Source organism: Colletotrichum lupini, chromosome 3 (assembly GCF_023278565.1).
Source record: "Colletotrichum lupini chromosome 3, complete sequence".
Lineage (NCBI taxonomy): Eukaryota > Fungi > Ascomycota > Sordariomycetes > Glomerellales > Glomerellaceae > Colletotrichum > Colletotrichum lupini.
The window spans coordinates 3669757-3696999 of record NC_064676.1 but is presented as its reverse complement, the minus strand read 5'-3'; the positions used below and the strand labels follow the sequence as shown (position 1 = coordinate 3696999).

Below are 27243 nucleotides of genomic sequence, written 5' to 3'. Positions count from 1 at the left end.
GTGATGGCCATCTGCTAATTTTACCGCATCTTCTGATATTTGAGAGAAATCTACAGACGTGTTGTGATATCTGATCCGTTTAGGCTGCTTACGTTGGAACTCAAAGATTCATCGGCTCCTTCCGGGGGTGTTACAAGTGTTGCTTACTAGGTTAATGGTGGTGATGGTGGTGGTGACGGTGACGAGAGAGGTGTGGGAAGCGTGATATTGGTGGCTGATGATGTAAACGCCATTCTCTGCGCGCTGACCGGGGAGGGGGGGCTTGAGGAAGGCAGTCACGGTACGGGCCTAAACATCGATACCACATGTTTATTTTTCTTATTTACAAGTTTGTGGCTTTTTTACCCTTCCCGCGTGCAGTAAGATAGGTTTTCTGTAAGCAGAAAAAGATGTTCAGGGTCCAATACGTGGCTCAAAGTTACCTTGCGCCATCTCGTCGTCCGGGGCGTTTTTACCACAGTTTGTGGGCTTTTTTTTGGTTGCTATCAGTGTTTTACGTACGACATTGGCATACACTTTGCCTTTTTCTTTGATTTTCTTTTCCGGTGTTTGCCCCAGCTTCCGTTGATTTTCCCCCTTTGGACTTTGGGGGAACATGCAGCGCCCTGAATCGTCGTGTTCAGGCAGGCTTATCTGACGATATGCGTGTCACTATACTCCGCGTCTATCTAGCCTTTTCCGCGCCCTTCTTTTTTCACTTTTCGGTTTCCGTTCAGTTTTGTGCTGAAGTGTGTAAAGTGGGAAACGGGAGAGTTCACGTCTTATCTCATGAATCGGGGTGTTTGAGTAAGGGTCCATCTCAGATTACGCGCGGAGAATCCTGGAGAGAGAGAGAGAGGGGGGGGAATGGGGGCAGGGGAGGTAGCCAATGCTACATTGATCGGATGATTCCATCTACCCTCTCTTGTCTTCTTTTCTTTTTTACCTCGGTGATTTTTGAACGATTTTAGGTTGCGGGTTGCACCGATATTCGAGGGACCAACGCGGAGCAGCGATCCGCAGTGGTACTCTCACACTCAAGGTCACCGGGCAGGCTCGCGGCAGGCCGTGGCGAGGTGAATGGAGGAAAAAGCGAGGATCCATGTGGCAAGTTGGCGATGATATGCACGATGAGAGCATGATACCGAAACGGAACGGTAATCGGGAGGACGCGGAGTTTTGGCACCCACCCACCGACACCCCCCACTGAAAATCAGGGTCCTGGAGCGCAGGGGGGACTGCAAGGTCAGAATGCACACACGTAACAGGGGGAACAAGCAGGGGATAGGACTGGAGTTATTGTCTGGAGACGTGTTTCTGTTTCTGGTGGGAGAGGATGAGCTTCGTGCGGAGGTGGAGGTGGCAAAAGAAAAAACGGAACCTGGAAATCGAGGAAGAAGAGGGCGAATTACCCAACTCGCATTGGCAGTGGTTCCGCTTGTCAAGTTGGACCCGTGTCGATCACCCCCTTCGAGGCCGGAGAGAAACCCGCTTTTTGGTCGTGGGTTTTTTTTTACTTACATGCCGCATATGCTGCTGCTGCTTACGTACATGTTGCAGCGACGATCTCGGGAGTTCCAGAAGAGGTGATTGTGGTAGGTACACTTAAGTGTCTAGATAGGTGGAGGCCTGGAAGAGGCTTCTCGTACGCCCTTCTTACGGCGCATTGAGTATCGTGGTCCTATCTTACTGTGGTGCCCTGAGATACCCTTCCCTCGGTGAATGGATGCCGAGGAAGAGGGCTCGGACTGGGCAACTCAATTGACTACTTACCACCCCCGTGCTGATCACCCTCCGCGGTGCCGAGTTTAGTCAGCGAAGCGTGGTTGGAAAAAAAGGCCGTCTGCCGGACCGCATGGTGGTAAGTGGCTGAGCCGGAAAACGGGGTGCGTACTCGCGCCGTGTGCAGTGTTAGTCTTATCCCGCTGGCGAGATGCATCAAGAAGACGTATGTTGGTGTAACGAGGCACGGAGCTAGTTTGAATTATCGATGGAAAGGACGCAAGTATAGCGAGCCAAGCGAGTGAATGAGATAGTTGCGTATCAGCTACGGATAGACGGATCCGAGATATGTGCGCTGACGCAGAAGGGCTGGAGGCCGACGGACGAGCAATGGAGGGTATGTTCACCTACATTGGAGAGATAGTCAATGGCGCAGCCAGGCGTGGGGGCCCCCATGGGGCCGTGCTACGGTTCCATGGCGGCTAGGCGGCTCTGGAAGGGCTTGGAGAATTCCTTGGTGGAAAGGGGTGTGTGTGAGAAGTTGCTGTTTATAACTCTGGGCGATTCCAAGTACACCTGGGCGATTCAGATATGTGTAGGTCTAGCAAAGCAGCTAGGGGAAAGTTTCTCACATCTAGAGCCAGGAGGGAGACCTGGAAGGAGTCTGAGGGTGTGGTTGAGACGACAGGATGGCGTGTGCTTGTGTGGTGGTGGTGGTGGTTTCTGTTACCTATCATGGTCCTTCTGGGGAATTCGAGTGTGTAACACATACGCCCGTAGCTTTATCTTGGACAATGGGGATTGGACGAGGTGAGCCATTGGCCAATGAGAGTACTGAGAAGACAAGCGTGCCCGTTCTGTGCGTCGTACACACTCTGTCGGGACGGATGGTGTGCTGTTCGAAGTTGGATGACCTAGTAGGAGGGAGCCGCAAGGTTCCAAGACTTGGTTTGGTCTCGATGGCATCGGCGTCGGGCGTGTGGGCATCAAGAGACACCTTGTTTCCCTGGTTGTGGAGAATGATCTGGATTGTTTACTTCATATCTTGGGGAAATGGGGCGTGAGGATGGGCTCTGGATGAAGACATGGCTTGACGCCCCTCAAAGCTTGGGGGCCCTTATCTCACGGATACGCTACGTTACCATGCCCTATGTCTGAGCTTGCAAATGTCTCCCACTCCCTTGCTTGGCGCTTCTCCACGGGGAGAGGCGGAGAGAACGTGGAGATGGGAAGAAGTTTGGGGGTGGGTGGGATCAGTGAGACATTGATCTGGGTTTGGGCTTTTGGTGGCTAACCGCGTGTTCCACCCGTTTGTCCAGCGACGTCTGTGACCGTGTTTCTGTGCAACCAAACACGAGGGGTGAAAGGGGTGTGTGGCGTGAATTTGTGACGGTCTTTCGTAATTATAAGGGATGATGATGGAATCTGCGTGAACTTGATTTTCTGCCCTGAGCAGAGAGACTCGAGGAGTCAAGATTGACGACAGGCGTGTTTTTGTTGATCATCAATCTTGAGTGTTTATCCGTCAGTAATGTCTGTGTGAAACAACGCCCTCTAGGCGGTGATAAGGCGGTGGTATCTAGTGGTGCTTGCATAGCTGTATGCATTGATGCCGACGGAGTTCGACCTTGGGAGAAAGGGCGCAACCTGGAAGTGGGTAGGAGATTCCCATTCTGTAACATTCGACGGCGTGTGAGGTTTGGTGACTGACTAGACGCTCGCATGTGTTCCCAAGTCATGGCTTACAAAGTGGTTGTCGTGTCGTACTTGCCTTTGATAGAAAATTGTTAGTGACACCGACAGTTTCGAGTAGGCTCTTCTCACATGCGATTGAGAGTTGAGGGAACCCTGCAATCTTGATACAGAGGTTGGTATATGTAGCACTACTGACTCGAGGCTAACTAACGCTCCTGCCGCCGCGCGAGCGGAACCGTCGCATCAATCACCCGGTATGCAGAGCATTTATGAGATGGAGGGCTACTTGATAAGTAGCCGCAGCTAAGGATGATGGAGCCTCACTAGGGTTGACGAGGCCAAGGAGGTAATGCTCTCCATTGGAGATGGAGACGATAAGACCGATTTCATAGCGCCTTGGGGGTCCAAGTCTAGAACTCAATGATGCTACTTTCTACCAGGAAATTTGTGAGCAAAATGGTAATATGTGATGTCGAACTTCGATGTTCAAGACTTTGACGTTCCAGGCTTGAGTCTTCACATACAGGGAGTGTTTGTGTTGGTGAGATGGCAACTATCTACTCTTGATTTTGGACACGTCTGGCCAGGCAGCAATCTAAACCTTCGTCCGGATCCTTATTTAGACTGCGTCAGAATGTGAACAAGAAACTAGGGCAATTGGTTGAAGAGATTGTGTGTGGTGCTCAAGCAGCAACTCAAGCTAATGGCCCGTCCCTGTTGAGGCTATCTACTTGGCCTTGAATGTGCCTGCCACAGTATATAGTGGGATTATTGTCACGACATTTTGGTATTCAACGCCATTGTAATTAGTACTATTGCTTGTACGTTCATTACCAGGGATATTCAACGTTGGTAACAGGGTTTAAACGGTAGGCTCCTCGGTGACCAGAATTGAAGAGAGTGGTTGCTTCAACCACTCGCTCTTGTCTTGTTCAAACAACTGGAAACTAATAATTGAGTCGAACAATCAGATATTGTAAGGCTCTCATTGTGCTTGGTAGACTCCATCCATAGTCACTTACCGATCCACAGGACACAGATGCGGGCGCGGTTACTTGAAAATGACTTTCAATCCCTCAGATATGAGAACAGAAGGATCTGGCTACATTTTTTCGGCCATCACGCAAGCTAGCCCTCACATAATACAGGGAGTACTTGGGGCCAACTCCTGGGTTGACTAGGACATATTGGAATTTCCAAATACCACAAGGCCCTTATGTACTTTGTAGTAGAGCTCGAGGACGATATCTCAAGACTGGAAACTCAACAGTGCTTCGAAAAATATATTATTAGTGCTGAAAACACATGAATACTCCGGGTCCGGGGTAAACGCCATTCGAGACGCGTTGCGAGGAAAACCCGGCTTATCATCGTGTTGGATCTAAAGATGTCGTGTGCTGATATTCATATATGAAGGAGCAAGAGCTACATTAGGCAGTCGAGTCTTTGGTATTACGAGGCGCAACAGACGCAGAAACCTATGGTTCTTCCACCCTTTATCGTTTGAAACTTTTCGTTGAGAAGCATGCTGGAGATCAAACAGTGTAGTCAACGGTTAGCGACTCTCGTGTCTTCATACCAAACAGCCTGTCCGATTCTAGCCTATCACGTTTACCAGAGTATTCTAGTTGTAATAAACTGAAGAAAACAGGCACCAGGGTAGTCTGACAAAATAGTCAAGAAGATCATCATTGATGAGCTGGAAAAGCCATATCTTACGACTTCTTCCCGATGAGGCCAATTTCGTGGCACAGTACAAGTGGCCATTTGAGGGGAAATAGAGAAGAAGGAGATTTTAGAGGACAACTCTCTGGGAACATGTTTGTTTTATACATGCAATAACGTGGGATTGGAGCAGGGCTCACAACCAAGTTTCATCAAACGTGGTTGGAAGGCGCCCGTTGAGTAGTAGCCACATGCAACTGAGAGCTCTGACCATAATCGCTTCGCGAAATGCACGTCTCTGGATCTACAAGAACCGAGAATGCGGTCGGTAGTGGATTTGACACATTGCGGCCGTTATCGCGATATTGAAACTGCCAGTGCTGGCATTCCAATCTTCGATACCTCAGTTTGAGGACCAAATACAGGCGTACACTGTTCAACCGAGTACAAGATGCAACGTGAGTAGTTTCCTTCTGAATCAGACAAGACAATGGAGTGGTGTTCATCACTCCAAACCTCATAACCAGCGGTGCTTCAAGAATAGCCATGTCCTCCTCCATGCGCGGCACAGGCGGGTATAATCCAGAGGAAGGGATCAGGAGGATGTACACGGCATGCCCATCAAGACGTCGTTCTTACATGAGAACCGCTTTCTCTTCCTTATGCGAACATCCTCATGTTATCGAGACGCTTTCCGAGCGCCAACAGTTGGAACCGGCTATGTATTGACACATTTTGGCGGTAGTATAACTGAGGAAATCCAAGTTGAATATCGAAGAATCTGGAGCACTGGTGTTCACATGAGCACGCCTACCAATCATGAACTGAGGGGATCATTATAAGCAGAGAGGCGAGCTTTTGAACAGGATTAACTCGTTCTTGACTCACAAGTCCGAATGCAGTCACAAATAACGACGGCTTCACAAGAAACAGATACACCATCACCGTCATGGGGCGAGTCCAACTCAAAAGAGCATCTTCCTTAGTCTGATCGTCGGCAACTGGCTCCTTCTGCCTTGGCTATTTACGTTATCTAGTAGCACTTATAAAATGCCATTTATAGCAGAACTTGTACTTCTTACTCCCACAGGCCATTGGGCTGGTTGTTGGCAGAGGCAACATAAGTCTCTGAAAACTCGCTGGATTCCATTGCCTTAGAACTAGCGGTAAACAACATTCAATGCATTGCACTCAGACATGTTCCCCAGCTTATCTCTTCCCGAATCTGTCCTCTTTTTCTACGTATTCCAGCCTGAATACTACCAACGAGCGAAGCTAAGTGAAGGGATGAAGGTATAATATAGGTGGGAGATGCCGAGGTATCGATATAGACCTGTTCCCTTGGCTGAAAACCCATTAAACAGACATTTCATCCTGCTTCAAAACAGGGACAACTTTGTACAAAAATGTGCACAAAATGACACTGGCTTGCCTCGCTTCACCAAAAGAGCAGTCAACAGTGGCCTTTTTATGAGGAAATAACTAGGCACCACGGTTCCACCTCTCAATATCGGTTTAGACAGCACCCAATTTGGCAAATAGAATTCCTGAACAAGAGCCTGGCGGTGGTTTGGGGAACACCAAGCACACATTGTGAGAGAGTCACCAAATGGGATTGAGCGCCAGGCAACGCTCAACAACAAGTACAACACAAATGCTAGACTCACGAAGGACCAGTCTCTCGACCACAACATTGCATAGGCGAGAACGTGATGATAAAGACATGGTTCAACCTTTATATACTCCTTTACAGAGAAACCGTTCTCCATAGTGTTCACTCCTACTTCGAACCCTCATCCTTTTAGAACATCAAACACAACCCCGTTTTTCCACACCCAAAAGAACTCCTCGCCAGCCCAGCCAGAAACACTCTTTGTCCCCGGAGCGTATTTGTACAAATCTAGAACCATCTCTCTTCCTCCACCTCGCACAGACAACCGTTAATCATCCTCAATATCGTCATCACTAATGACCAAATTCTGCACCGCCAACCCAGCCACAGACCCGTCGCCCTTATGCCGGAACGCAGACCCCTTCTTTCGAGGTGAAGCCTCCTCCGAAGGCTTATCAGTAGCCCACGCGTCACCCGTCATCACACCATCAATCTCCTGCGCGTCCTCAGCCTCAGCTTCATCATCGTCTCCCGTCTGCGGACCAATGCCCTGGAACGACACAACCTTTTCAAGATCCTTAAGCTTGAATGAGTGCAGCGTCGACTTGCGTCCGCGGACAATGGAGGCCATGTACGGCAGGCGCTCGAGTAGCATCTCCCTACGAGCCGAGCTGCCGAGAGAAAGCAACGGTGCCGATGTCGCGCTCCCGTCCGTCTTTGACAAAGTTTCCCGGGTTGACTTGGGCTTCGACTGGTGATTAGCCATCCAGCTACCCATATCCGCCTGCTTGGGCCGTCGAAACGCGCTGGCGCCCTCCGTAAGACTCTTCCGCGGCGCGCTCTCTTCTCCCTTCATGAGCTTCGTCGACCAGACGTCAACAAGGCCTTCAAACTCCTCCTTTGTCCGCCACAGCTTGAGACTCGTCGGGTAGAACATCTTGAAGGCATCCGCACCCTTTGCACCGGTCGAGGCTTTGCGCTTGACGGGCGACGGTAACGAGAAGAGCAAACCACGAACGGCGACGTGGAAGGCAATCTCATCCTGCCGAAGGACATGGCTTCCCGAGTCCTTGCCAAAGCTCGAGGTGCCTCTGCCGCCGAAGAAGGAGTCCCATGACGGGAGGAGCAAGTCGCTCTCGGATAGGTATTCTATACATCCGTTGACGTAATCCAGGGGTGTCGACGCGTCGAAGGGGGGTACATTCTCGCAGGAGAACATGTAGTTCTCGTGAAGAGCAGAGATGAAGGTCTGTGTATCTGTACCGGTTTCATCCACCAACGTATCAACCGATACCTCCGATGGCTTCGGGCGGGAGTGATGCGCGAGGTAGCTCGGTAAGCGTTCAGCTGGGTTCGTCGTTGAGGGCGCTTCCTCCCTCTTGTTGTAGACCACTTTTCCAACCGCGTGAAAAATACCAAGACTCGCCTCGCGCTGAGAAATGAGCTCCAAGGTATCTTCTTCTCCTTTTGTAAGAGAGATGCCCGCCTTGGCGCCCTTGGACTGCTTGCTCAAGGCAACCTTGGCTCCCCAATCCGCGTCTTGATCACCCTTCAAACACATGAATTCCAGAGAAGAGATTGCACTGCGGATATCCCCTATCTCGCCCAGGCGTTTCAGCACTTGAGGTCCTGGAGTGCGCTTCCTCCCGGATTTGCGTGCTTCTTTCATCACGGTCAACTCCAGGGCTTTCGCGAGCAGGGTAGGCGCAACGGCATTGAACTCGATGACCCGTGTCCCAGGGTGCCGCAAGATCTCGGGGCCAAGCAGTCGGTGGGCAGTGAAGCTATCTGCCGAGGCTGACGTTGTGGTCAGTAGTGTCTCTGAGATGACCAAGACGACAGGCGTGATGGGCTCATTGGCAGATCGCCGCCCGTAATTTGAGAGCGAGGGCATGTTCGACGCCAAGTACTCCACGAGGGTGTTTCGAAAGGAGGTCAAGGCTGTCGAAGACCTTGAAAAAGTGTTGGGAAACTCTTCCACGAGGATGATCTTCCCTGACAAGTCGGATTTCGTGCTTGCAGGACGTGGTGCCTCGGTCATCAGATCAGTATCCAGCTGGCCAAACTTCCCGCCTCTGCCCAGAAATTCCTGGAACTGCGCGGAAGCTGATGTGTACCCAAGATGTGCGCCAAGTGCACCAGTTGGATTCCTCCACTCCAGGAGCTCGTAGCCCATGTCCCTAGCCAGAAGTCGCATGGTGGTGGTCTTTCCTGAACCCGCAGCACCTTTGAGAATCAGAAGCCGCTGTCGCATTCGTCCGGCAAGAACATCTTCCAACCACTTCCTCACGTCCGAGACCTTCCTCTTGTGTACCGCCAGCTCGTCCAAGTTTATGGGCCCGAAGCGTTCCGACCAAGGTCGCAAGTCGTCGTCGAGAGCAGCCGGTTTATTCGGGCGCGGAGGCTTGAGAAACCTCTGGCTTGATGCCAGACCTGCTGATGACGAGACAGGAGTATTATCTCGAAAGCGTTTTCGTGCATTCTGCCCGACAATGCTAGAGGTGCTAGCTTTCTGCTCTGCAACATCATCGTCCTCGGATATCGGGTCGCTTATTATGTCGTCGAGAGGTACCGTCCTCGACGAAGCAGCTGGCCTTGCGCTGGATTTTGATGCCTGCTTGGAGAACAATGTCATGAGGTTCCCATTGCGGCCCTTCTCTTCCACCTTGACGCGCTTGGTCGGTTTGCCCTTCGCCTTCTCAGGGCTAGTACTCGGGCTCTTTGTGTTCTTGTTCGCTGGACCATTGCGTGATTGGAGTATAGCTGGCGCCGCGGTGGTTCGACGCTTATCGGGTATACGACTCTGTGGTTTAGTTGGGCTGGGAGATGCAGTCGTGCCTCGCGTATCTGATTTGGAGGGTGAGGAAAGGAGGAAATTCGTGAGCGTATTCGTCTTGGGTAGGTCTTCCTCATCGTCCGACTCGACGACATTGCGCCTTCTTCGTTTGGCTGGCGGAGCCATTGGGCGAGATAGTGGTAAAGAAGCTCAACATGAGCGCATGTTCTCTGCAGGTTTGCAGGCCGACCGACGCGTCTGATTTTTTTGCCTGGCAATTCGGAGTTGTTGAAGGCGTGGGCAGGCTGTGAACAATCTGCAAGAAGGAATGACCAAGCATGCACTTACCTACCTCTCTGCCTACCTTTTGGTGGGCGGCTAAAGCACAGCTGCATCCTCGTCATTTCGGAGCCTCGCCAATCTGGATCTGGCCCCCACTTTGATGCGCTTTACAGCGGGTGGACACTGACTTGTCGCTAAATCACCTGGTCTTGTCGGTACCTGGCGGGAGCCATGCCTGCCAACTTTAGTGGCAGGCTTACACCTCAAAGCTCATATCCATACTCTCACCTGGGCTTAGGATACGAAAAGCAAAAGGCAGACACGTTTCGGCGAATTCGATATGGCTAGAATGAGGATTATACATCACTCAAGCTTCCTGACCACCATCCTTCAACCGATGACAGAACTAGCTAATCTTTGGAAATATAATTATAGTGAGTGAGGAAGGCCTCAGGAACCGAGACTGGATGCCTCACTGAATGGAGCGAGACCCTCGCCTACGAACAATGATGCTCCCACACGACGGCGTCAACCGAGGAGGAAAAGTAGATAGACACACAACAAGTCTGAGTTGAAGGATATGACATATTGACAATTTCATTACACATTCAAAGTCATTTCCATGCTATGTACCCACATGTTGTACAGTAGAGCTAGATTAAAGACAGTCCAAGCTAAGTGAATCCAGCTTGTTCCCCGTTATGTGCCACGCATCAGGACAAATTTGTTCCCAAGAACATGTTTGCTTCAATAGTAACCCCCAGACTGCAAGTCAGCTGCTCCAAAGGTCCAACCACGGAAGTTGTCAACAAACGTCAGAGCAGACGCCAGGTACCGCTCATGTACGTCACCCCAGGTCCTAGAGGCCTCTTTTATGGCGCGAATCGCTGAGAAGCTGTCAGTTCTTGCATGCTAAGACTTGAGTGCAATAATGGTACTGACCTTTAACATAGTGAGCGTCGGTGGCCCATTGAGAGTTCAAAGCCTCATGCTCAACATGTCCCCAGTGACGTTGCTTCAAGTCCGTCTCTACATTGTCGGGGTCGATCTTTGGCCGCAACAGGGAAATATAGACACCGAGTACTAGCAACCACCACTCCCTTACTAAGCTTATGTGAAACTTGGCCGGAATGACCGGGAGGAGAATTCGGACGGCGTGGCTCGTTGTGAGGAGATGCACTGTGAAGAAGTTGTATCCGTGGGTGCCGCGGGGTATGGTTGCGACGAGGAGCGCAACGGCAAGCTCTTGTGACTCTTCGAACTGCTTCACCGGGTCTGTGATGGTCCAGGCATTCCAGTATTCCAGGACAACGTCTTCATGCTTTGCAAACAAGACGTCGAGATTGCCCAAGGATGGTTCCTTGAACAATCCATCGAGTCGCTTGTCATCTGCGACTTTGTGAATCAGCTCGAACGTCGACTTTGAGCTAGATGGTGACGGCTTCGTGTATTTCTTTTCGTCGAGGTATTGGTGGAAGAAATTATATTGCGTGGCAGCCAATGCCAGGGCCTCGATCGCGATCTCCTTGGAGTTCATCTCGTAAGCGTATCCGAGGTGGATGAGGGGGTGGCCAACTACATGAGGGGTCAGCAAATGTACTTCGTCATTCCTCTGTGCAATACGCACGACCACCAATAAGCCCATGGACCAAAGGCTCGTCGCCAGTAAACATGAACTCGTCGACGACCTTCTTCCACTCGTAGGAGTTGTTTGCCAAAGAGTCTTCGAAGAAATCGACATATGCCCTCTGGTATGTCTTGTCGCCAAGGAGGTCTCTCCAGTCATCGTCGGTGACCTCGGCGGGAGACTCCTTCCATGGCTCGAGCTCCTTCGCCTCGGCTTCGTAGATATTTTGGAGCTGGCGGTCGTTCGCACCTAGCAGATACGCAGACGAAAGAACGTGTGCCGTGTGGTTGTCGAACTGGAGGTTGTGGTAGATTATGGAGTGGTTGACATGGTTGGCCCTCAGCAGGTGCTTGAGGCATCTCGCTCGCCGGTCGTGGTCAGTCTCGACATCGTGAACTTCGACAGGGGGGATGTTGATGGTTTGCGCCTTTTCGCCGTCTGAGACGAAGAGGTTGACGATTGGAACGTAAGAGAGAAGACTGGGCGCCATTTTTGCAAGTGAGACCTTCAAGAAGTTCCCATTGTTGGAGGAGGGAGAAGTATTGCGACAGAGCTGCAGATGCAAATTGCCGTTAAAGACATGGCGCGACCCTCCGGGAAGCGTTGGGAAAGTGACGTTTGATGGGTTTGACTGAGTGGGGCCATTGTATGCAGGGAAGTGCGGGCACGTCCTCTTTTTGCAGGGACCGTCCCACCTCGGCGCACTTTAAAGTGCCCACCGCGCCCACGCCCAAGCCGCTGGACACTGGCACCTTCAACTTCTCAACCCCGCCATTCCCGGCCGGCTGCCCCGCTAATTATCGGTCGTCCGGGGACGGAACGCCAGCAAAGGCATTTCTTTCGAGGGCCCCTCCCGGCGCTGCCTCTTTCTTCCGTATCTCGGCTTGCTTAACAATATGTGCAAGACTTATGCTAAATCTTTAGGAAGTTTCCAAGTCGCTGTTTTCATCGTCACTCTTCAACCCCTGCTGAGAGTCTCAACAAATAATGGTCTCATAATTAGTCGTTATTATCATTACCATCAATGAAGTGCAAAGACCAGCTTCCAACTGCTAGATGACAAGAACGCTACTATGAAATAGTAACACCCAACTTCTTGTAGCCTTGATAGTTCAAGGTAACAAGCCTTGTGTGGTATCGCGAAGCTCTCGACAGACGCGGAAATGCGTAGATGGTGCCGCGGAAGGTGACACGGGCGTGGCATGCTTCCTTGCAAAGACGCCCGTGTCTCTGAGATGCCGCCTGTCGAAGCAATATAAATACACCCATAGTTCCCTTGTACAACACGCAGTCGTATTCCAGACCTTGACATGACCTCCTATCTAGGTTCCACGGCAGCTTGTCGAAGCAAAAGCAAAAAGGTGTCGAGGCCAGGGTCATCCTCAAGGATGGCCATGAATCTCACCCATGCTCCAGACAGGCAATCTCACAGTCTGACACTCGATGGACACCTTCAGCTGGAGTTTCCTGCTTATGTAACGGTGCCGCCCAGTGAGCCCATCGACAGGTCTTCGCATGCTATGCTTCGCATGAACACTTGCAATTCTCGGTCAGACATGGGCGTCTGATTGGTATAACTTTTAATGGGGCGCAGGATGAATTGGCCAATGGCGTGTACAGTTGTCACCGAGATTCTAAGACGCCCACGTCGTGATGCGCCGGTTCCTTGAGCCTCAGCGGGATACTGTCTATAAACTGAATGAGATTGAGTGGCCAAACCCCTCACGATCTTGCAAACTACACCCACCCTAGGATCACATTACAGCTCACAATCCTAACCCTTGACACAAATACTGGGTCCTCAAATTGCGCTTTCTGCATGCCTCATCCATTCAAATCCGCTAACATGACCGAAAACGAGGATCTGAGTGGTGTCCGAATCTTCTTGGACTCCTACTTGGGCACAAGGGGGTTGGGTAACAACAACACCGCTTCTTTTCCAAACACACCCAGGGTGGGCCGGAGCGGTCTGAAGCCCTCCGGAAATGAACAAGAGCCGCTCGACACCTACTTCGCGGAAGCGATGTGGGCTGAACGCTTCGAGGAAACTTCCAGCTCGTCCGGGCTCTCCATGGAAGACGACACACCCATAGAGATGTTGCTGGCCTACCCACCCTCAGGAGGTTCCCGTTCAATGACGGACACCTCTTCCGTTCACACACCAGAGCCACTCGTCACTACTGATGAATTTACCTCCATCTTTTCTACCTCCCCTTCCTCTCCTGGGGGCCGATTTCGAGACACAGGCTCCTCCATTGATCTCAACGCCCTCCGTGGGTTGGATGATCGTTTGACTATTCCTGTTTACGATGCCAAGCAGAGCCTCCCAAGACCGCCTACTCTCGACCTTCCAGCACGGCCCATCAAGAGATCACCCAACAGCAGACATCGCGTCGTCAAAAATGTTGACAAGGTGAACAAAGTCAGAGACGCTGGCGCATGTATCCGATGCAGAGTGCAAAAGGTGACATGCTCGGCTATCAACCCTTGTGAAACTTGCAAGAAGCTTGGACAGCAGACCACAGAGTTCTCTTGCATTCGCGGAGACTTGACGAGTGTAGCCAAAGAGCTTTCTCCCAGGCGCTGTGAGTTTACCCAGAGAGTCTCAGCTCAAAGACTACGTCGGAGTGGGCTGCTAAACGTATGTAGTCGCTGGCTTGAAACTCGACCATATTGTCAACAACACTCTGAGAACGGCGAGTCCGCAATTCCTAGGTCCCGTCTTTGAAGGACGAATTCTTCTCGAGCCAGACAGTTCTAGGCCGGGTCTCGAGGTCACTCTCAGAAACTACACATGCGCTGCCTCCAACCATGGCGGCTGTACATTCACCAGGAATCCAGAGAACCGTGCCCTGACCCAGGACGGCCTGGTGGACTGGGCTTCCCAATATGTCTCTTCTGAGGACCACAGGACCTTCGAGGGTCGTCTGGAGCATTTCATCAAACAGTACGGCAAGCCCAGTCACTGCAATCCCTACAGCACGGCAAAACGTCCCAAGGTAAGCCTGCCCCTTCGGTGTCTCATACGCCTCGTACAGTGTCTCACCAATCTCAGACCGAGTTGCTCCAAAAGGTGCACACGCTTCATGCCATGTGCAAAATTTACCGCTCGCCAACCCTCTTCTTCATCCGCTCAGGCGAGATCAGGCTTTCCGAGCTTTCTCTCCCCGCCCAGGCGGAAATCCGTGGTATCGCGAAGTCCGTCATCGAGTCGTCCGAGCGAGACATCCTCGCCGACCTCGATAGGTATCTCAAGCCCACCAAGTCCAAGATGGACAACCACGAGAGGCCCGCGGTGTGGGCTGCGCTGTGGCAGCTCATGTTCATCTACCGCGACCTTCTCAGAAACGTTAAGCCGTGGCACGGCAACGCAGAGCCTCTCTTGAATGCCGTGGCGGTGTTCTACGCGAGTCTCTTCCGGACCTCCGCGGCGCTGAAGCTGCTGTCACTCGACAGCGTCAAGGGTCATTGGCCTGCTGGTGAAACCCAGCAGGTTGGTCTCACGAAAGCGTTTGACGGCATTTTGGAACTCCGCGACACTTTCCGTAAGTTTTGCCCTCTCCTGAGAATGCTTTTTTCCAAAGCGTGAAGTGGTGCTAATAGTGGAATGCGTAGATCAAAGAATCGCTGCTGGAGTGGATGCAATTGACCAGCGTCTCAAGGTGCTTGTTGTAGATCCCGAGATGAGGGTCTTGAAACGCCGGCCGGCTCCCAAGAAGCAGGTCAGCGCAAAACGTGGTGCGTCTGGGCAGTGTGACGAAGATGAAATTATGACTGGCTATTAGTGTGTGAGCGAGTGTTTTTCTGTCCATCTCTCGAAGTTGGAATCTGGAGTTTACGGTGAAATTTCCTGTCGAGGTCGATTTCTAGCGTCATTTATGATCATACGATTGTGTTTGAAGGATACCCATATCGTTAGCAAATGCAACTAAACGCTGTTCTATTTGAGAACGGCAAGGATAGTGGAGAGAACGTTGTACATCATGGACTCATAGCTTTTTAGTACTTATTGGCCATTAACAATCTTCGAACATTATACTCCCAAGTCCCCAATCTGCATTGAACTTAATCACCACCGGAGCGTCTGCGGGAAGAGAAGTCTTAAGAAAACTTCGTCACTTTGTTTAATTTACACTTATCCATCGAGACTCGAGAGCTCCCGTGTGGATACCATCATGCGAGGACCCGAAACTCTGGAACCTGGGAAGCCAGCATCCTTGAGATTGGTTGGTGTATCCGTACTAGTAAGACAAGATAAGACGATCTTAGCTCTTATCTAGGCTCGAACCAGCGGGGTCAAGGAATACCCTGGGTCTTATTATCCGAGCATTCAAACATGACTCCCCGTGATGGTATGGCGGCCAAATCAGACGTCGGGGTCATATCTATGGGTCCCTTCCTTTTGCGCGGCAAACCCACACTCTGAGTCTCTAGCAATAGTTGACCGAGGAAACGCAGGCACCCAGACTAAACTAATATGAACGTCACCTTAATGAGCTCCGCGCATAACTTGTTCCTCAACTACTAGTACCTTATCGAATCCTCTCATCAGATCAATCGCGTGTTGGGGTTGGCAACAATTCCTAATTGACCAACAAACCTGGCATTAACACAATGGCATCGTCAGACCATCCCTATCAGAAGCTTGACATTGACGAGCGAGTTAAGCGTGTTCTTCTCAGGACGCCGCTCATCGACGGCCACAATGACCTGCCTCAGCAACCGCGGGCATGCTTTCACGGCAAGATTCACAACAATCCGAAATTCGATTTCGCAAATGGATTTGAGAGGGGAATGACGGATATCCCCCGACTGAGAGAGGGTGAGTTGCTAGATCCTGTCTCGTTTTACCCCCGTAGATCTACATGACTTACACGACATAAAGGTGCCGTCGGAGGCCAATTCTGGTCCATTTGCGTCCCTTGTCTCAGGTCCGCGGAGAACTTTTCGACAGCAGAGTACTCGGACATGGCGCGCGACGCCATCGAGCAGATTGATATGACGCTTCGGCTTGTTGAGTCGTACCCGGAGACGTTTGAATTGGTGAATGGGCCAAATGATGTGAAGAAGATTTACGAGTCTGAGAGGATAGCTTGCTCCATCGGTATTGAAGGGTGCGTGTTCAATTTGAGGAGTTGAGAGAGGCTCACGAGAGACTGACCAGATTGGTAGATTGCACATGGCTGGCAACAGTATTGGTATTATCAGAGCATTTTACCGCCTGGGCGTCAGATATGTAAGTTGGAAATGCTTAGAGATGCTGGTAGTTTTGGTACTGATTTTGCTAGTGCACTCTCACTCATGTCTGCAACAATGCATTCGCCGATAGCTCAACATCAAAAGTCGGCGCTGTGCACGGCGGACTCTCTAAGCTGGGACGTGCAGCATTGATCGAGATGAACAGATTAGGTGAGCAAGACAGTTCGGTCAAACAAGCAGCCCGCTCACCAGCCCTTCGCAGGAATGATTGTAGACATCTCCCACGTCTCAGAAGACTGCGCCAAGCAAGTCCTCGAGCAGACCCGCGCACCAATCATGTTCTCCCACTCCAACGTCAAGGGCGTCTTTGACTGTCCCCGCAACGTCCCGGACCACATCCTAGACATGGTTCCAGCCAACGGTGGCATCGTGATGGTGACCTTTGTTCCAGAGCATGTCACCACACGTAGGAGGGACGCCAAGATGGACATGGTTCTCGACCACTTATTCTACATTGCTGAGCGCATCGGCTGGGACCATGTCGGTCTCGGCTCCGACTTTGACGGTATCGCATCTGTCATTCCCGGCTTGGAGGACGTCAAGTGCTACCCGAGACTTCTCAAGGCTATTCTTGACAGGGGTGCAACTGAGGAGCAGCTTGCTAAGGTCGCTGGTGAGAATATCTTGAGAGTGTGGCGTGGTGTTGAGAAGGTTAGGGATGAGATGAAGGCTGAAGGGGTCTTGCCGGTTGAGGATGTGTGGGAAGATCGGACTTGGTGGAGGTATGATGGGTACTACCAGATGCCGGATCCTGATCCTGAAGATAAGCTGGGCTTGGACTGGTATGGTGTTCCGCCTCCGGATGAGGGTTTGTATCTGGACGACAAATAGAACTGAGAACCTCCCAAAAAAAATTCATGAGAGAATTCTCTTAAATCGAGAAATTGCATGACTGTTGCTTCACAAGGACACTGGAAGGGTGATGCGAATGATTCATGTAATGTTCACGGTTCATCATATCGCCCCGACTTTGAGCGAAAATATCCCACCGAAGCCGAATCCTGGTGACTGATGCCCTATCCTGCCTTGATAGCTTGGCTGTCTAGACGCCTTCAGAAAATGGTGTATGAAAGTGTAGTCAGCCCATGTTCGGAATCACGGCTGGCCGTTGCAACGTTATGCGCGGGGTAGCATCTACACGAGTGATGGCCGCGGATGACTTCAACCGTGATAAGACTTTTCCGCGGGAAGCAATAACACCCCCCCAGTGGTGCCACCGGCTCTTATCTGCTGCGTCTCGGAGGCATACCGAATCGTTAACAACATGTTTGTAGATCCGGCACTCACGTCGCCGATGATCCTATATAGCTAGATGTTCTTTAGATGTAGATGCAGTCTGGCGACCTGCAGTGCAGCGGCCGAAACACCCTCTCTTCTCTCTCCCAAGATCCGACTCAGCGAATCATGAAGACGGAAATGGCTCCCAAAGAGGAGCTCATGGCCTCCGAGCCAACAAAGCCCCTCGACCTCCTCGACGCAGCCGAAGGTGAAGTAATCGACCCGGAAGAGAGCTCCGCGCTCCTCCGACGCCTCGACTTTCGCCTCATGCCGCTCCTTTGCATCACCTACGCCCTGCAGTCCATCGACCGCACGACACTGAGCTACACCGCCGTCTTTGGCATCCGCGAGGACATTGGCCTCACCGGTTCCGAGTTCTCCTGGGCCGGCGCGCTGCTGTACCTGGGCTACCTCTTCTGGGAGTTCCCTACAAACGTGCTGCTGCAGAAACTGCCCATAAACACCTTCATGTCGGCCACCGTGGTGTTGTGGGGCGCCGTGCTCATGTGCCACGCCGCGTCGCATAATTTTGCTGGGCTCGCGGCGACGAGGACATCTCTGGGTGCGTTCGAGGCTTCGATCAACCCGGGTACGATGTTGCTTTTCTCTATGTACTATTCGAGAAAGGAGCAACCTGTTCGTATGGGCATCTGGATCGGATCTGCGGGTCTGGGGTACATCACGGCCGGTATCGTGACGTTCGGAATTGGGCATGTGCAAGGGTCTATCGCGAGCTGGCGGATTCTATTTCTGTTTTGGGGCGCCATTACGGTGGCGTGGGGGATTCTCATGCTCATCTTTCTTCCTGGCTCGCCATTGACGACGAAGTTTCTATCAGAGAAGGAGAAAGCGATGGTTATTAGTCGCGTCAAGGCGAACGGTACGGGAGTCGAGAACAAGAAGTTCAAGTGGCCCCAGTTCAGGGAGGCCATGATGGACTTGAAGACATGGCTTCTGTTTTTGTTTGCTGTGGCGAGTAACACTCCCAATGGCGGATTGACGACGGTGAGTTGTGGTCAGATATTACCTTGGAGACTGTAAACTGACACAACGATAGTTCCAAGGTCTTGTAATCAGGGGCATGGGCTTCTCGACGCTTCAGACTACTCTCATCCAGATGCCTTCGGGAGCGGTCCAGCTCATTCTGTGTCCCCTGGCATGGTGAGCAAGCCGTAAATCTTCAGCTTCCTGTTTCCCAGCTAACGTAACGCAGCTTCTTCGCTTCCTACTACCCAAACGCTCGCATAGCCATCATGCTTACCTGTCTCGCCCCCTTCCTTGCTGGTATCCTCGGCCTCTGGCTCATTGATCAATCCAACCCCTATGGCCGCCTCGCCTGTCTCTGGATCTCCTTCGCCTACACGGCGACCTGGACGCTGTCCATGTCTGTCGCCACGGCCAACACCGCGGGCCACACCAAGAAGATCACGACGAATGCGATGCTCCTGATTGGGTACTGTCTTGGAAACTTTGTCGGCCCCTTCTTCTTCAAGGCGGAACAGGCACCTCGGTACCCCCTGGGCGTCGCGATGATGATCTTCTGCGTTGGTATGCAGATTGCATGCCTGTGTGGCCTCTGGTGTCTATTGTGGGTTCGAAATCGGTCTAGGCGGGCGGAACACGCGACGTCGGAGGAGAATGAGCAGCAGGCGTACGAGCGTGGGCTCCTGGACGAGACAGACTTGCAGAACAAGTACTTCAAGGTTCGTTGGCACCCCTTTGTTGAACCTGAGCCTTCACTAACATATTCTAGTACGTGTATTGATATCTGTGGCACCTCGAGAAACACGTGCTATGTAAGAGTCCCGCTCTCCCTATGAGAAAAACACTAGATTTGATGAAATAGACTGAGGTACAGTTATGAACGATCCCAACTCTCGCGAGTTTAGTAAAGTGACAACATCAGCTTAACATAAGTCGATAGTCCGTAAACAGTGATTTGATCCGATTGAGAGCTCGCCATGCATTACCCCCTGCACATAGCATTCACTCACTAGACGATATCTGTCATACCTCCCTGATAGAGCGAAGGTGGCTGAATCGTCAACGTCGCCATTGTTGTTCCCCTGCTCACTGTTATTTTTGATTGGTCGTAAAACGAGCGGCATGAATCCTGAGCAGAGGATCCAGACCTCGTCTCCCTCTTTCGTGTTGTGTGTTCCGACGCCAAAGCGACCTCCACACGTGAGAAAGATGTTCATGACTCTGGATTGCAGCCACATTAGCATCGTTACTTTCTTCTTCATGCCAAACTCTTCGGGCGCTGATAGATCGAGCAGATACTCCCTAGCTTTCTCCATGCCATTCCACATCTCAGAAAACTCTGCGATGGCTGCTTTTGTAAACAATGGCCTATCCAGCCTTCGGAACTCACTGAAAGCATCTTCTTCCACGTGCCGTTTCCATGTCTTGATGAGATTTCGGAGGGTGTGAGAATAATCAAAGCGGTGGCCAGGGCCCGAGGAGACTTCGGCTGGTGACATGATTGTTCTCACAAGCGTACCGACGAAATATCCACGTAATCTGAGGCGCCGCCCGTCGCCCGAAATGAGGTTTTGGTAGTGTAGTTTAGGAATGCCGCATGAGGCATTGAATTGGGAGCTTAAGCCGACAGTCTGTATAAATGGACTTGACTCTCTGTGTTGTGCCACCTCTTGGCGACGCCAATCCAGAACCCAAGATGGTTCTTCCAACGGCATCTCGCTCTGCCGGCGTCCCATGAGTGGGAGTAATGACCGACAAAATTGGATAAGATCGACCGTGACGCGGCTGTATACCTGAACGCAGTCGATATTGTAGTTGCTTGAATTCGTGTTCGTCAATGCTGCTGTAATGAACGGTAGTAGAGCGAAGATCTTGTCGCGTGGGTCTAAAGCTTGGTGGTCGCAGGTCATCCAAAGGAAGCTAAGACTAGCTACACCACCCATCAGTGCCTGTGGCCTTGATTTGATTTGTGTTCTCAACATCGAGAGCGGTTGTACTATCAACATTACCGTGAACATTGCCTCGAAATCGCGCTTATTACCCTTGTAATTGTAAGCTGTCCATCTACGTCTTGCTGATGTCACGTTCGGAAAGTTTTCACGGAACTGTATCAGAGGCGACCGAGAGATCGTGAGGGGGCCCCAGAGAAACATTGCCGTGTGAGGAGCGACGCACTCTTGGACTGTCCATATTCGCCGCCACCACTGACATTTAACCAGACTTCGAAAGGCCAGATGCAATTTCACCAACCCTTCAGCCGTCGAAAAGCCGTTGTCTTCTCTTTCTCTGTCATCTAGATATTCGATGAAGTCTAAGCCGTAGCGAGCAATGTCCAAGCTCAGTTCCCCATCCAAGAGATTAACCTCTCCCAACCAGAGAAAGCAATTACTGCATTTGCTGTAGATATCGAACATCATGTCGACCTGCACGCGCTTCTCTTCGTGATCGTCCTGATTGATGCATAACGCGTCGGCCCACACAGCAAGGTATTCTTGCTCGGATCTGATGCGCCATAGGACCGAGAAAAGAGATGTCGTGATTTTGAAGTCTTTCCCGTCCACTGTGATGTCCTTTGTATCCGAGGCATCGCCCCAAACGTATGATATACACTGATAATCAGGCCCGTCGTCGAGAGTAGCCACACTGAATACCCCTTGGATCGGACTCTCTTGTGTCCCTGGCCAGAGGGTGAACAATCGTATTTGTCTTGCTGGGTCCTGGAGGAGCGGGCGCGCACCCGGTTCGTTTTTGTCTATAGGTCACGCAAAAAGTTAGCCAATGTGCCATGTAGAAAAGGGCAACTCATATTACCTAGGTGATGGATAGCATCCTGAACCCCGGATAGAGAGAGCTGGCCCGGACCCGCCATGATGTCCAAATCATCTGCTTCTCGCGAGATGTGTGAAGGCTGGAGATTTGGTTGCTCTACACAAGTGAGGGGGGACTATCTAAGGTAGGGTACCTGCTAGGCAGCAGGTGTGGTGAAATGGTACTGCCCAGTCATGTTCTTCATTTCAGATATTATTGCCACTGCTCATTGGTCCTCTTCGCGCCGTTGAGTTGGAGGGCGCTTCGCCGTCAGTTACATGGAATCGCAAGGCTGTGCCGAACCTCTGCATACGGCCGCGGAGCGGGTCGCGGTGGAAGTGGACACCCCGGCTTCCCCGTCTTGTCCGGCACCACCACAACCGGCACCGGAACTAGCACGGGCGGGGGCCGCCGCGCTTCCCACCCCATCCCCCCGCATCCTCCCATTATGACATCGCCGTCCATGTCAAACACCCAGCTACTGCGCATTTCCACGTTCAGTATGTCTATCATGATCACATCCCCGTCTGCGTCAATCCACCACGGCGGCACGGGCTGCACTACTGCCACCGCCCTCGGTCGTGGTTTTGGGTGTACTGGTCTACTCTGTACTACCGCTGTGGGCGGTGGAGGGCGAGGTTCGGGCAGTCTTTCAGTCGAAGCTTTGGGGTGAGGTTTGGTTTCGATTTGGTGGCGGAGCAGTTCCGTCCTGAGAGAGGGGTTGGGTACCATTGAAGATGATGCCGTAGAGAGAAGAGAAATTTGTGCATGGTTGAAGCGTTCTATGCGATAACGAAGAGGCCTGCTCTTAAGGTGTGGAAATCTCTTCTAGCGACTTTGGTGAATGGAACAGACGCTCGACGCCGATACATATCATCAAAAACAACCCAGCCTCGACTTGAATGAGAATGTTGGGGGTTGAGGTTAAAAGGTGCACTGAATCACTGGTAACAAAGGAACGAGTTCATGAACAGCTGCTCCAAATGCTTGGAACATTTCTCAAAGGAAGGAAACATAGAACTCGACCAGAAACACTTGTATTTATGGCACTCTTCTTTATGACTGCAACCAAGCTGGATGGGCTGTGTGGCCAAAATGATTGCGTGCTACTGCCAGCCAGGCGTACGGCACCACTACAACCGCCGGCGTTACACAGATACCGTAGAAGCCATTGTGAAATCACTAGCATTTAATCAGGAGAAAAACCAGGGCTGATCAACAAAATTAGAACGGGTGGCTAAGTCAAAACAATCGGGCTCTCCTCAAAAAGAGCGGATGTTTCGTTATCCCCCTTTTTACTACACCAGTCTAGAAACGAAACTTCGTGGTCACATACGGAGAACTCATCATGCTCTGAGATCTTGAAGTAGAAGTCCCATCATCGACGTGAGACAAACGGTGCTATTAACAAGACCTTGAACGGGAGCGATATCAGTTGCCAGGAGCGAGGTGAAGTCAACGGCCAAGTTGAGGGGGGTATCCTTTCATAAGATTCATCGACTCGTCAAAAAACAACCCAAAACAACGGAAAAGCAACACTATTAAATACTACTTCATTTCCACGATCTTGACCGAAACCTTCTTGTCCGGCTTCGTCCCGTCCTTGCGCTTCTTGCCAACGTTCGCCAACCGACCCATGACGTCCGCGGGATCGATGCCGACCGCAGCGCCGGGTGCAACGTGGACGGTCAGATCGATGCTCGCCCTCTTTTTCTCGGGGTCCGACGTCTGCGTAGCCTCGAATCTGTGTACTGTTGTCAGTTATTTGTTTTCCGCAAACAGAGTCCGTAGCTCTCGACACTTCCCGATACCGAGGGGGGTCGTAAAACACATACCTCAAAGTCGACTCAAGCTCCTCGACACTCGTAGGCCACGCGGGCACGAGATCAACCATGACAGCCGCCACAGCACCAAGATACTCTGCCCAGAACACGCTCTCCAGCTTCGCCTCCGCGACGAGACCCCTCAGGTTCCCGTACAGCTGCGCATCAATCGGGCCCAAGTTCGACCCCCACCGCGCGCACACCGTCAGGCCAAGCACCGCTCTCGCGAGGTGCGTCAGCCCAGGCGCGCTAGGGTCCCGCGTAACAGCCTCGTGGAGCGCATACGACGCATTCGCATCGTCGTCCTCGCCCTGGTGAATCCAAACCTGCCTCGCAAAAAGCGGCCCCAGGCCCAGCGAGAAGACCGTCGGCGTCCGCGAGACGTCCACATTCTTCGGCACGGCGCCGTACAGCGTCCTCAAGATCGCCTGCGCAACGGCCAAGTCCCCGCCGCTTCCCGCCCCCTCGCTCTCCTCGTGGCCCTGGATGGGGAAGCCGGCGAGCGCCTCGAGCGGGTTGCTCTCCCGCACGCTCTTGGGCAGCTTCATCAGCAGCGCGCCGTCGCGGTTGGAGCCGCCGCAGAAGGTGACGGTGCGCAGGTGCGGTACCGTGCGGATGAAGGCCTCGACGACCTCGATGATGGCGGGGAACTGCTGCCGCCTGCGCTTCGACATGCCGTAGATCTTGCCCTCGTGCTCGCGGTTGACGCGCCGCATCTTGTCCGTCTGCTTGAAGAAGTCGCCCGTGACGGTGTAGGTGCCCACCGAGGGGATCGGGTACGGCTGGATCGGGTCGTTGTGCTGGAGCATGCAGCCGTAGCCGCGGAAGCCGCCGCCGCAGAGGTAGGCGTCGATGCCGCCGGGTACCACGCTGCTGCCGTTCGTGGTGGCGGTGGTGGAGGAGGAATGGGCGGCCTCGTGATCCGCCTTTGCTTGCGCGAGCGCGGGGAACTTGTCGCACAACTTTGCAAAGGCGCCCTGCATGCTCGCGTTGAGTTTCTGCTTCTCCTGGATGCGTACTTCCTCCGACTGCCCCTCGAGGATGCGAATCAGCCTCGCGGCGCCGAACGGCATGCTCTCACCCGCCTTGGCGGCAGCGACCTCGTAGTCTGGCAGCCGCGTGTCCACCCAGGTCATCTGCACGGAGCCACCGCCGAGGTCAAGGAACAGGCCGCCGCGGGCAACGTCGACGAAGGCAGACCGCGATCCCATGACGGCGCCGAAGAGAGTCTCGACCTCGGGGGCCAAGACATGGACGCCAATGTCGGCGGCCTCGCGGATGGCTGTCAGCATGTCGCGGGCGTTTGCGGCGCGGCGCATGGCCTCCGTGGCGAGTACGGAGAAGTGGGCGGGCGGAACGCCATAGGAGACGGCGATGCGACGGAAGCGGGCTAGGGTCTTTGCGACCTGGGTGATTGTTTCTGGGGGGAAGGTGAGGGGCTCAGAGGCGGCGGTGGAGGCGGAGTTGAGGGCGTCAAAGAGGGAGATGCCGGCGCGTTCGCGGTAGATGGGCCGGAGGAGGCGGGTTTGGGGAGGAGTGAGGTCCGAGATGGAGAAGCGGATGCCGTTGCTATTCGGTGGGGCCGGTGGCTCGGGTCAGTATTTGAGACCGGTGGTTTGTTCTTGTCATGGTGCATTTATTTTTAGGAGAAGCGGGAACTAAAGACGTGGTCCGGCTGACGTTGCCCGCCGCCATGGTATCAAGGAGAAAGGGACATGTGCTCTTTGAGAATGGAGACTCAGAAGCACAGGCAGAGACAGACAAGACAGGCTTTCCCCAGATTTTGCACATCGGCGAGGCAATCCCGGAGGGCGATCCGGCAGAAACAGAAGGAAAAAGAAATTCTCGACATGAACGAATCTGTGCGGATAGTTGCACCGAAGAGGGAAACAAAAAAGCTTAGGTACTGACCTGCCCATATCAACAATCGCATATAGGTGATTGGAGCCTGCGGGGTCCCATCTTGGCAGCAGCTCCTCAAAGTTGTCAAGCGTGATGATGTCAGCGCTGGTAGCCATGGCCGGCAGCGGGAGGCGCGAAGCCGATAGTCTTTTGATCGGAGGGGAGGGGGAGGGGGAGGGGAGCTGGGGGCGGAAAAGGGTAGAGTGAGTGAGGTAAGGTAACGTAGAGTAAGAGAAAAGAGAGCGGATGGTTGGGTGGTATCTTTGCTCAAAGTAGGCGCTGTGCAGAGGGATTTCCGCGGATGTCGGCAACCAACATTTGCCTTTATTGCTTTTTTCTTTCTCGGTACGATAGGTGTGTGTACGGAGTACAGAGTATGTATCTGAAAGGATTCGAACGCTTTTTTCTCGGTTCTTGTCTGTGGGGGGGAGAGAGAGGAGTGCCGGGCCGGGGCGAGAAGGATTATATAATGTAGCAGGTAGGTAAGTTTGCAAAAGTACCAAAAGATGCGAACGGCTGGCTGAGTGACGGAAGGCGAGACACGGAGAGACAGAGAGCTGAGAGTGGTTCAGTGCGTCCGTACGGTAAGGTAGGTCGTCAGTCTGCTGGAATTCGGGGAGAGTGGGCTGAGGATGAGTGAGTAATAAGAGTGAAGGTAAGAGTGACTGAGTGAGAGGAAGGATTGGAAGAGGAGAGAGGCGCATGTGAGGGGGGAGAACTACGGCAGACTGCAAGAGGCACTCTGCCAAAACACTTTTTTTATATGTCAAAGTAGAAATCGTATTTTACGGTCACCCCACTACCCAAGATAGGGTCTAGATTAGTATAATAACCTATAAATAGGGGTTATAGAGATTTACGGCTTAAGAAATACTTTAATTTCGTAATATATTAAACCGTATAGTAGTATATAAAATCGCATAATATTATACCCTAATATAAAAGTTTTTCTTCTCTTTATAACTTTATTATAGAAATAACTACTACTTTTTACCTTTTTATAAATAAAAATCACTTTTTACTTAAGTTATTAAACTAATAACTCGCTTATAGATATTATAATATAGATTTATAATAACTTCTAATCTCTATATAAGACGTTACTAAACTAATCGACCTTACGATACCTCTTTATAAAGCTATTTTAAAACGACTAATTAATAATAATATTTATATAAGCTCTACCCTTTTTATATAATAAGAACGTATAAACGTATAAGCCTCGATATTAATAAAATCTCTTCTTACGGGCTTAAAAGAGCGGGAACGAAGTATTTAGTAAATAAAAAAAGAGCTAAAGTAATTACTAATAATTAATATCTCTATTATATTATATAACGTATCCTTTTTTAAAAACGAACTTAACGGTTTCTAAGTAACGACTTATATTAACGTCTAAGTTATTAAGAAGTTTATTAAGAAAGTTTAGTTTAATCGCTTCTTAACGTTTATTTTATATTAAAATATAATACGATTTATTATTTTATATTTTATAATAAACTAGTAAATTTTTTTAATAAAGTGGATAGTATTTTTAATTAATATAAAAAATCCTTGCGATATTTTAGAATATTATAAAGTAGCGTACGAAGCTATAAGTTTAGAGAGATTTCTTTTTAAAGCTACGATCTTATATAAAAAAGATAATTACTAACTTTTTATTATTTTTAAACTAAAATTAAGTTATTAGTTATTAAACCTTAGCTAGTAAAAAAGGGAAAAGGTTATATAAAGCTAATTATAACTAAAACTTTAGGTAAAACGACGTATAAAAATATTCTAAAAACACGGCTTTTAATAAGTATTAATATTAAACTAACGATAAAGATTA

The 27243-nt window shown here is 51.2% G+C and overlaps 7 protein-coding genes across 7 annotated transcripts; 3 read left to right on the top strand and 4 right to left on the bottom strand.

Moving 5' to 3' along the window:
- Positions 1-7001: 7001 nt before the first annotated feature.
- Positions 7002-9635, bottom strand: CLUP02_05888 (Rad17 cell cycle checkpoint protein; the record flags this gene model as incomplete). Its single annotated transcript, XM_049284893.1, has 1 exon — positions 7002-9635. One exon carries the CDS (start codon positions 9633-9635, stop codon positions 7002-7004), a length of 2634 nt encoding a protein of 877 aa, XP_049142036.1.
- A 696-nt stretch (positions 9636-10331) lies between these two features.
- On the bottom strand, positions 10332-11848 carry CLUP02_05887 (uncharacterized protein; the record flags this gene model as incomplete). The annotated part of the gene is made up of 4 exons (XM_049284892.1): positions 10332-10405; positions 10490-10618; positions 10674-11306; positions 11359-11848. The coding sequence occupies 4 exons, from the start codon at positions 11846-11848 to the stop codon at positions 10332-10334; spliced, it is 1326 nt and encodes a 441-aa protein (XP_049142035.1).
- Positions 11849-13177: 1329 nt separating this feature from the next.
- CLUP02_05886 (uncharacterized protein) lies at positions 13178-15143 on the top strand (the record flags this gene model as incomplete). The annotated part of the gene is made up of 4 exons (XM_049284891.1): positions 13178-13943; positions 14008-14357; positions 14414-14903; positions 14974-15143. The coding sequence occupies 4 exons, from the start codon at positions 13178-13180 to the stop codon at positions 15141-15143; spliced, it is 1776 nt and encodes a 591-aa protein (XP_049142034.1).
- An 829-nt stretch (positions 15144-15972) lies between these two features.
- CLUP02_05885 (membrane dipeptidase) lies at positions 15973-17448 on the top strand (the record flags this gene model as incomplete). The annotated part of the gene is made up of 5 exons (XM_049284890.1): positions 15973-16180; positions 16244-16472; positions 16531-16594; positions 16647-16767; positions 16820-17448. The coding sequence occupies 5 exons, from the start codon at positions 15973-15975 to the stop codon at positions 17446-17448; spliced, it is 1251 nt and encodes a 416-aa protein (XP_049142033.1).
- Positions 17449-18021: 573 nt separating this feature from the next.
- CLUP02_05884 (major facilitator superfamily transporter) lies at positions 18022-19715 on the top strand (the record flags this gene model as incomplete). Its single annotated transcript, XM_049284889.1, has 3 exons — positions 18022-18900; positions 18953-19056; positions 19109-19715. 3 exons carry the CDS (start codon positions 18022-18024, stop codon positions 19713-19715), a joined length of 1590 nt encoding a protein of 529 aa, XP_049142032.1.
- An 87-nt stretch (positions 19716-19802) lies between these two features.
- Positions 19803-21748, bottom strand: CLUP02_05883 (uncharacterized protein; the record flags this gene model as incomplete). Its single annotated transcript, XM_049284888.1, has 2 exons — positions 19803-21631; positions 21691-21748. The coding sequence occupies 2 exons, from the start codon at positions 21746-21748 to the stop codon at positions 19803-19805; spliced, it is 1887 nt and encodes a 628-aa protein (XP_049142031.1).
- A 1487-nt stretch (positions 21749-23235) lies between these two features.
- Positions 23236-25528, bottom strand: CLUP02_05882 (Ppx/GppA phosphatase; the record flags this gene model as incomplete). Its single annotated transcript, XM_049284887.1, has 3 exons — positions 23236-23431; positions 23523-25079; positions 25422-25528. 3 exons carry the CDS (start codon positions 25526-25528, stop codon positions 23236-23238), a joined length of 1860 nt encoding a protein of 619 aa, XP_049142030.1.
- Positions 25529-27243: the final 1715 nt, after the last annotated feature.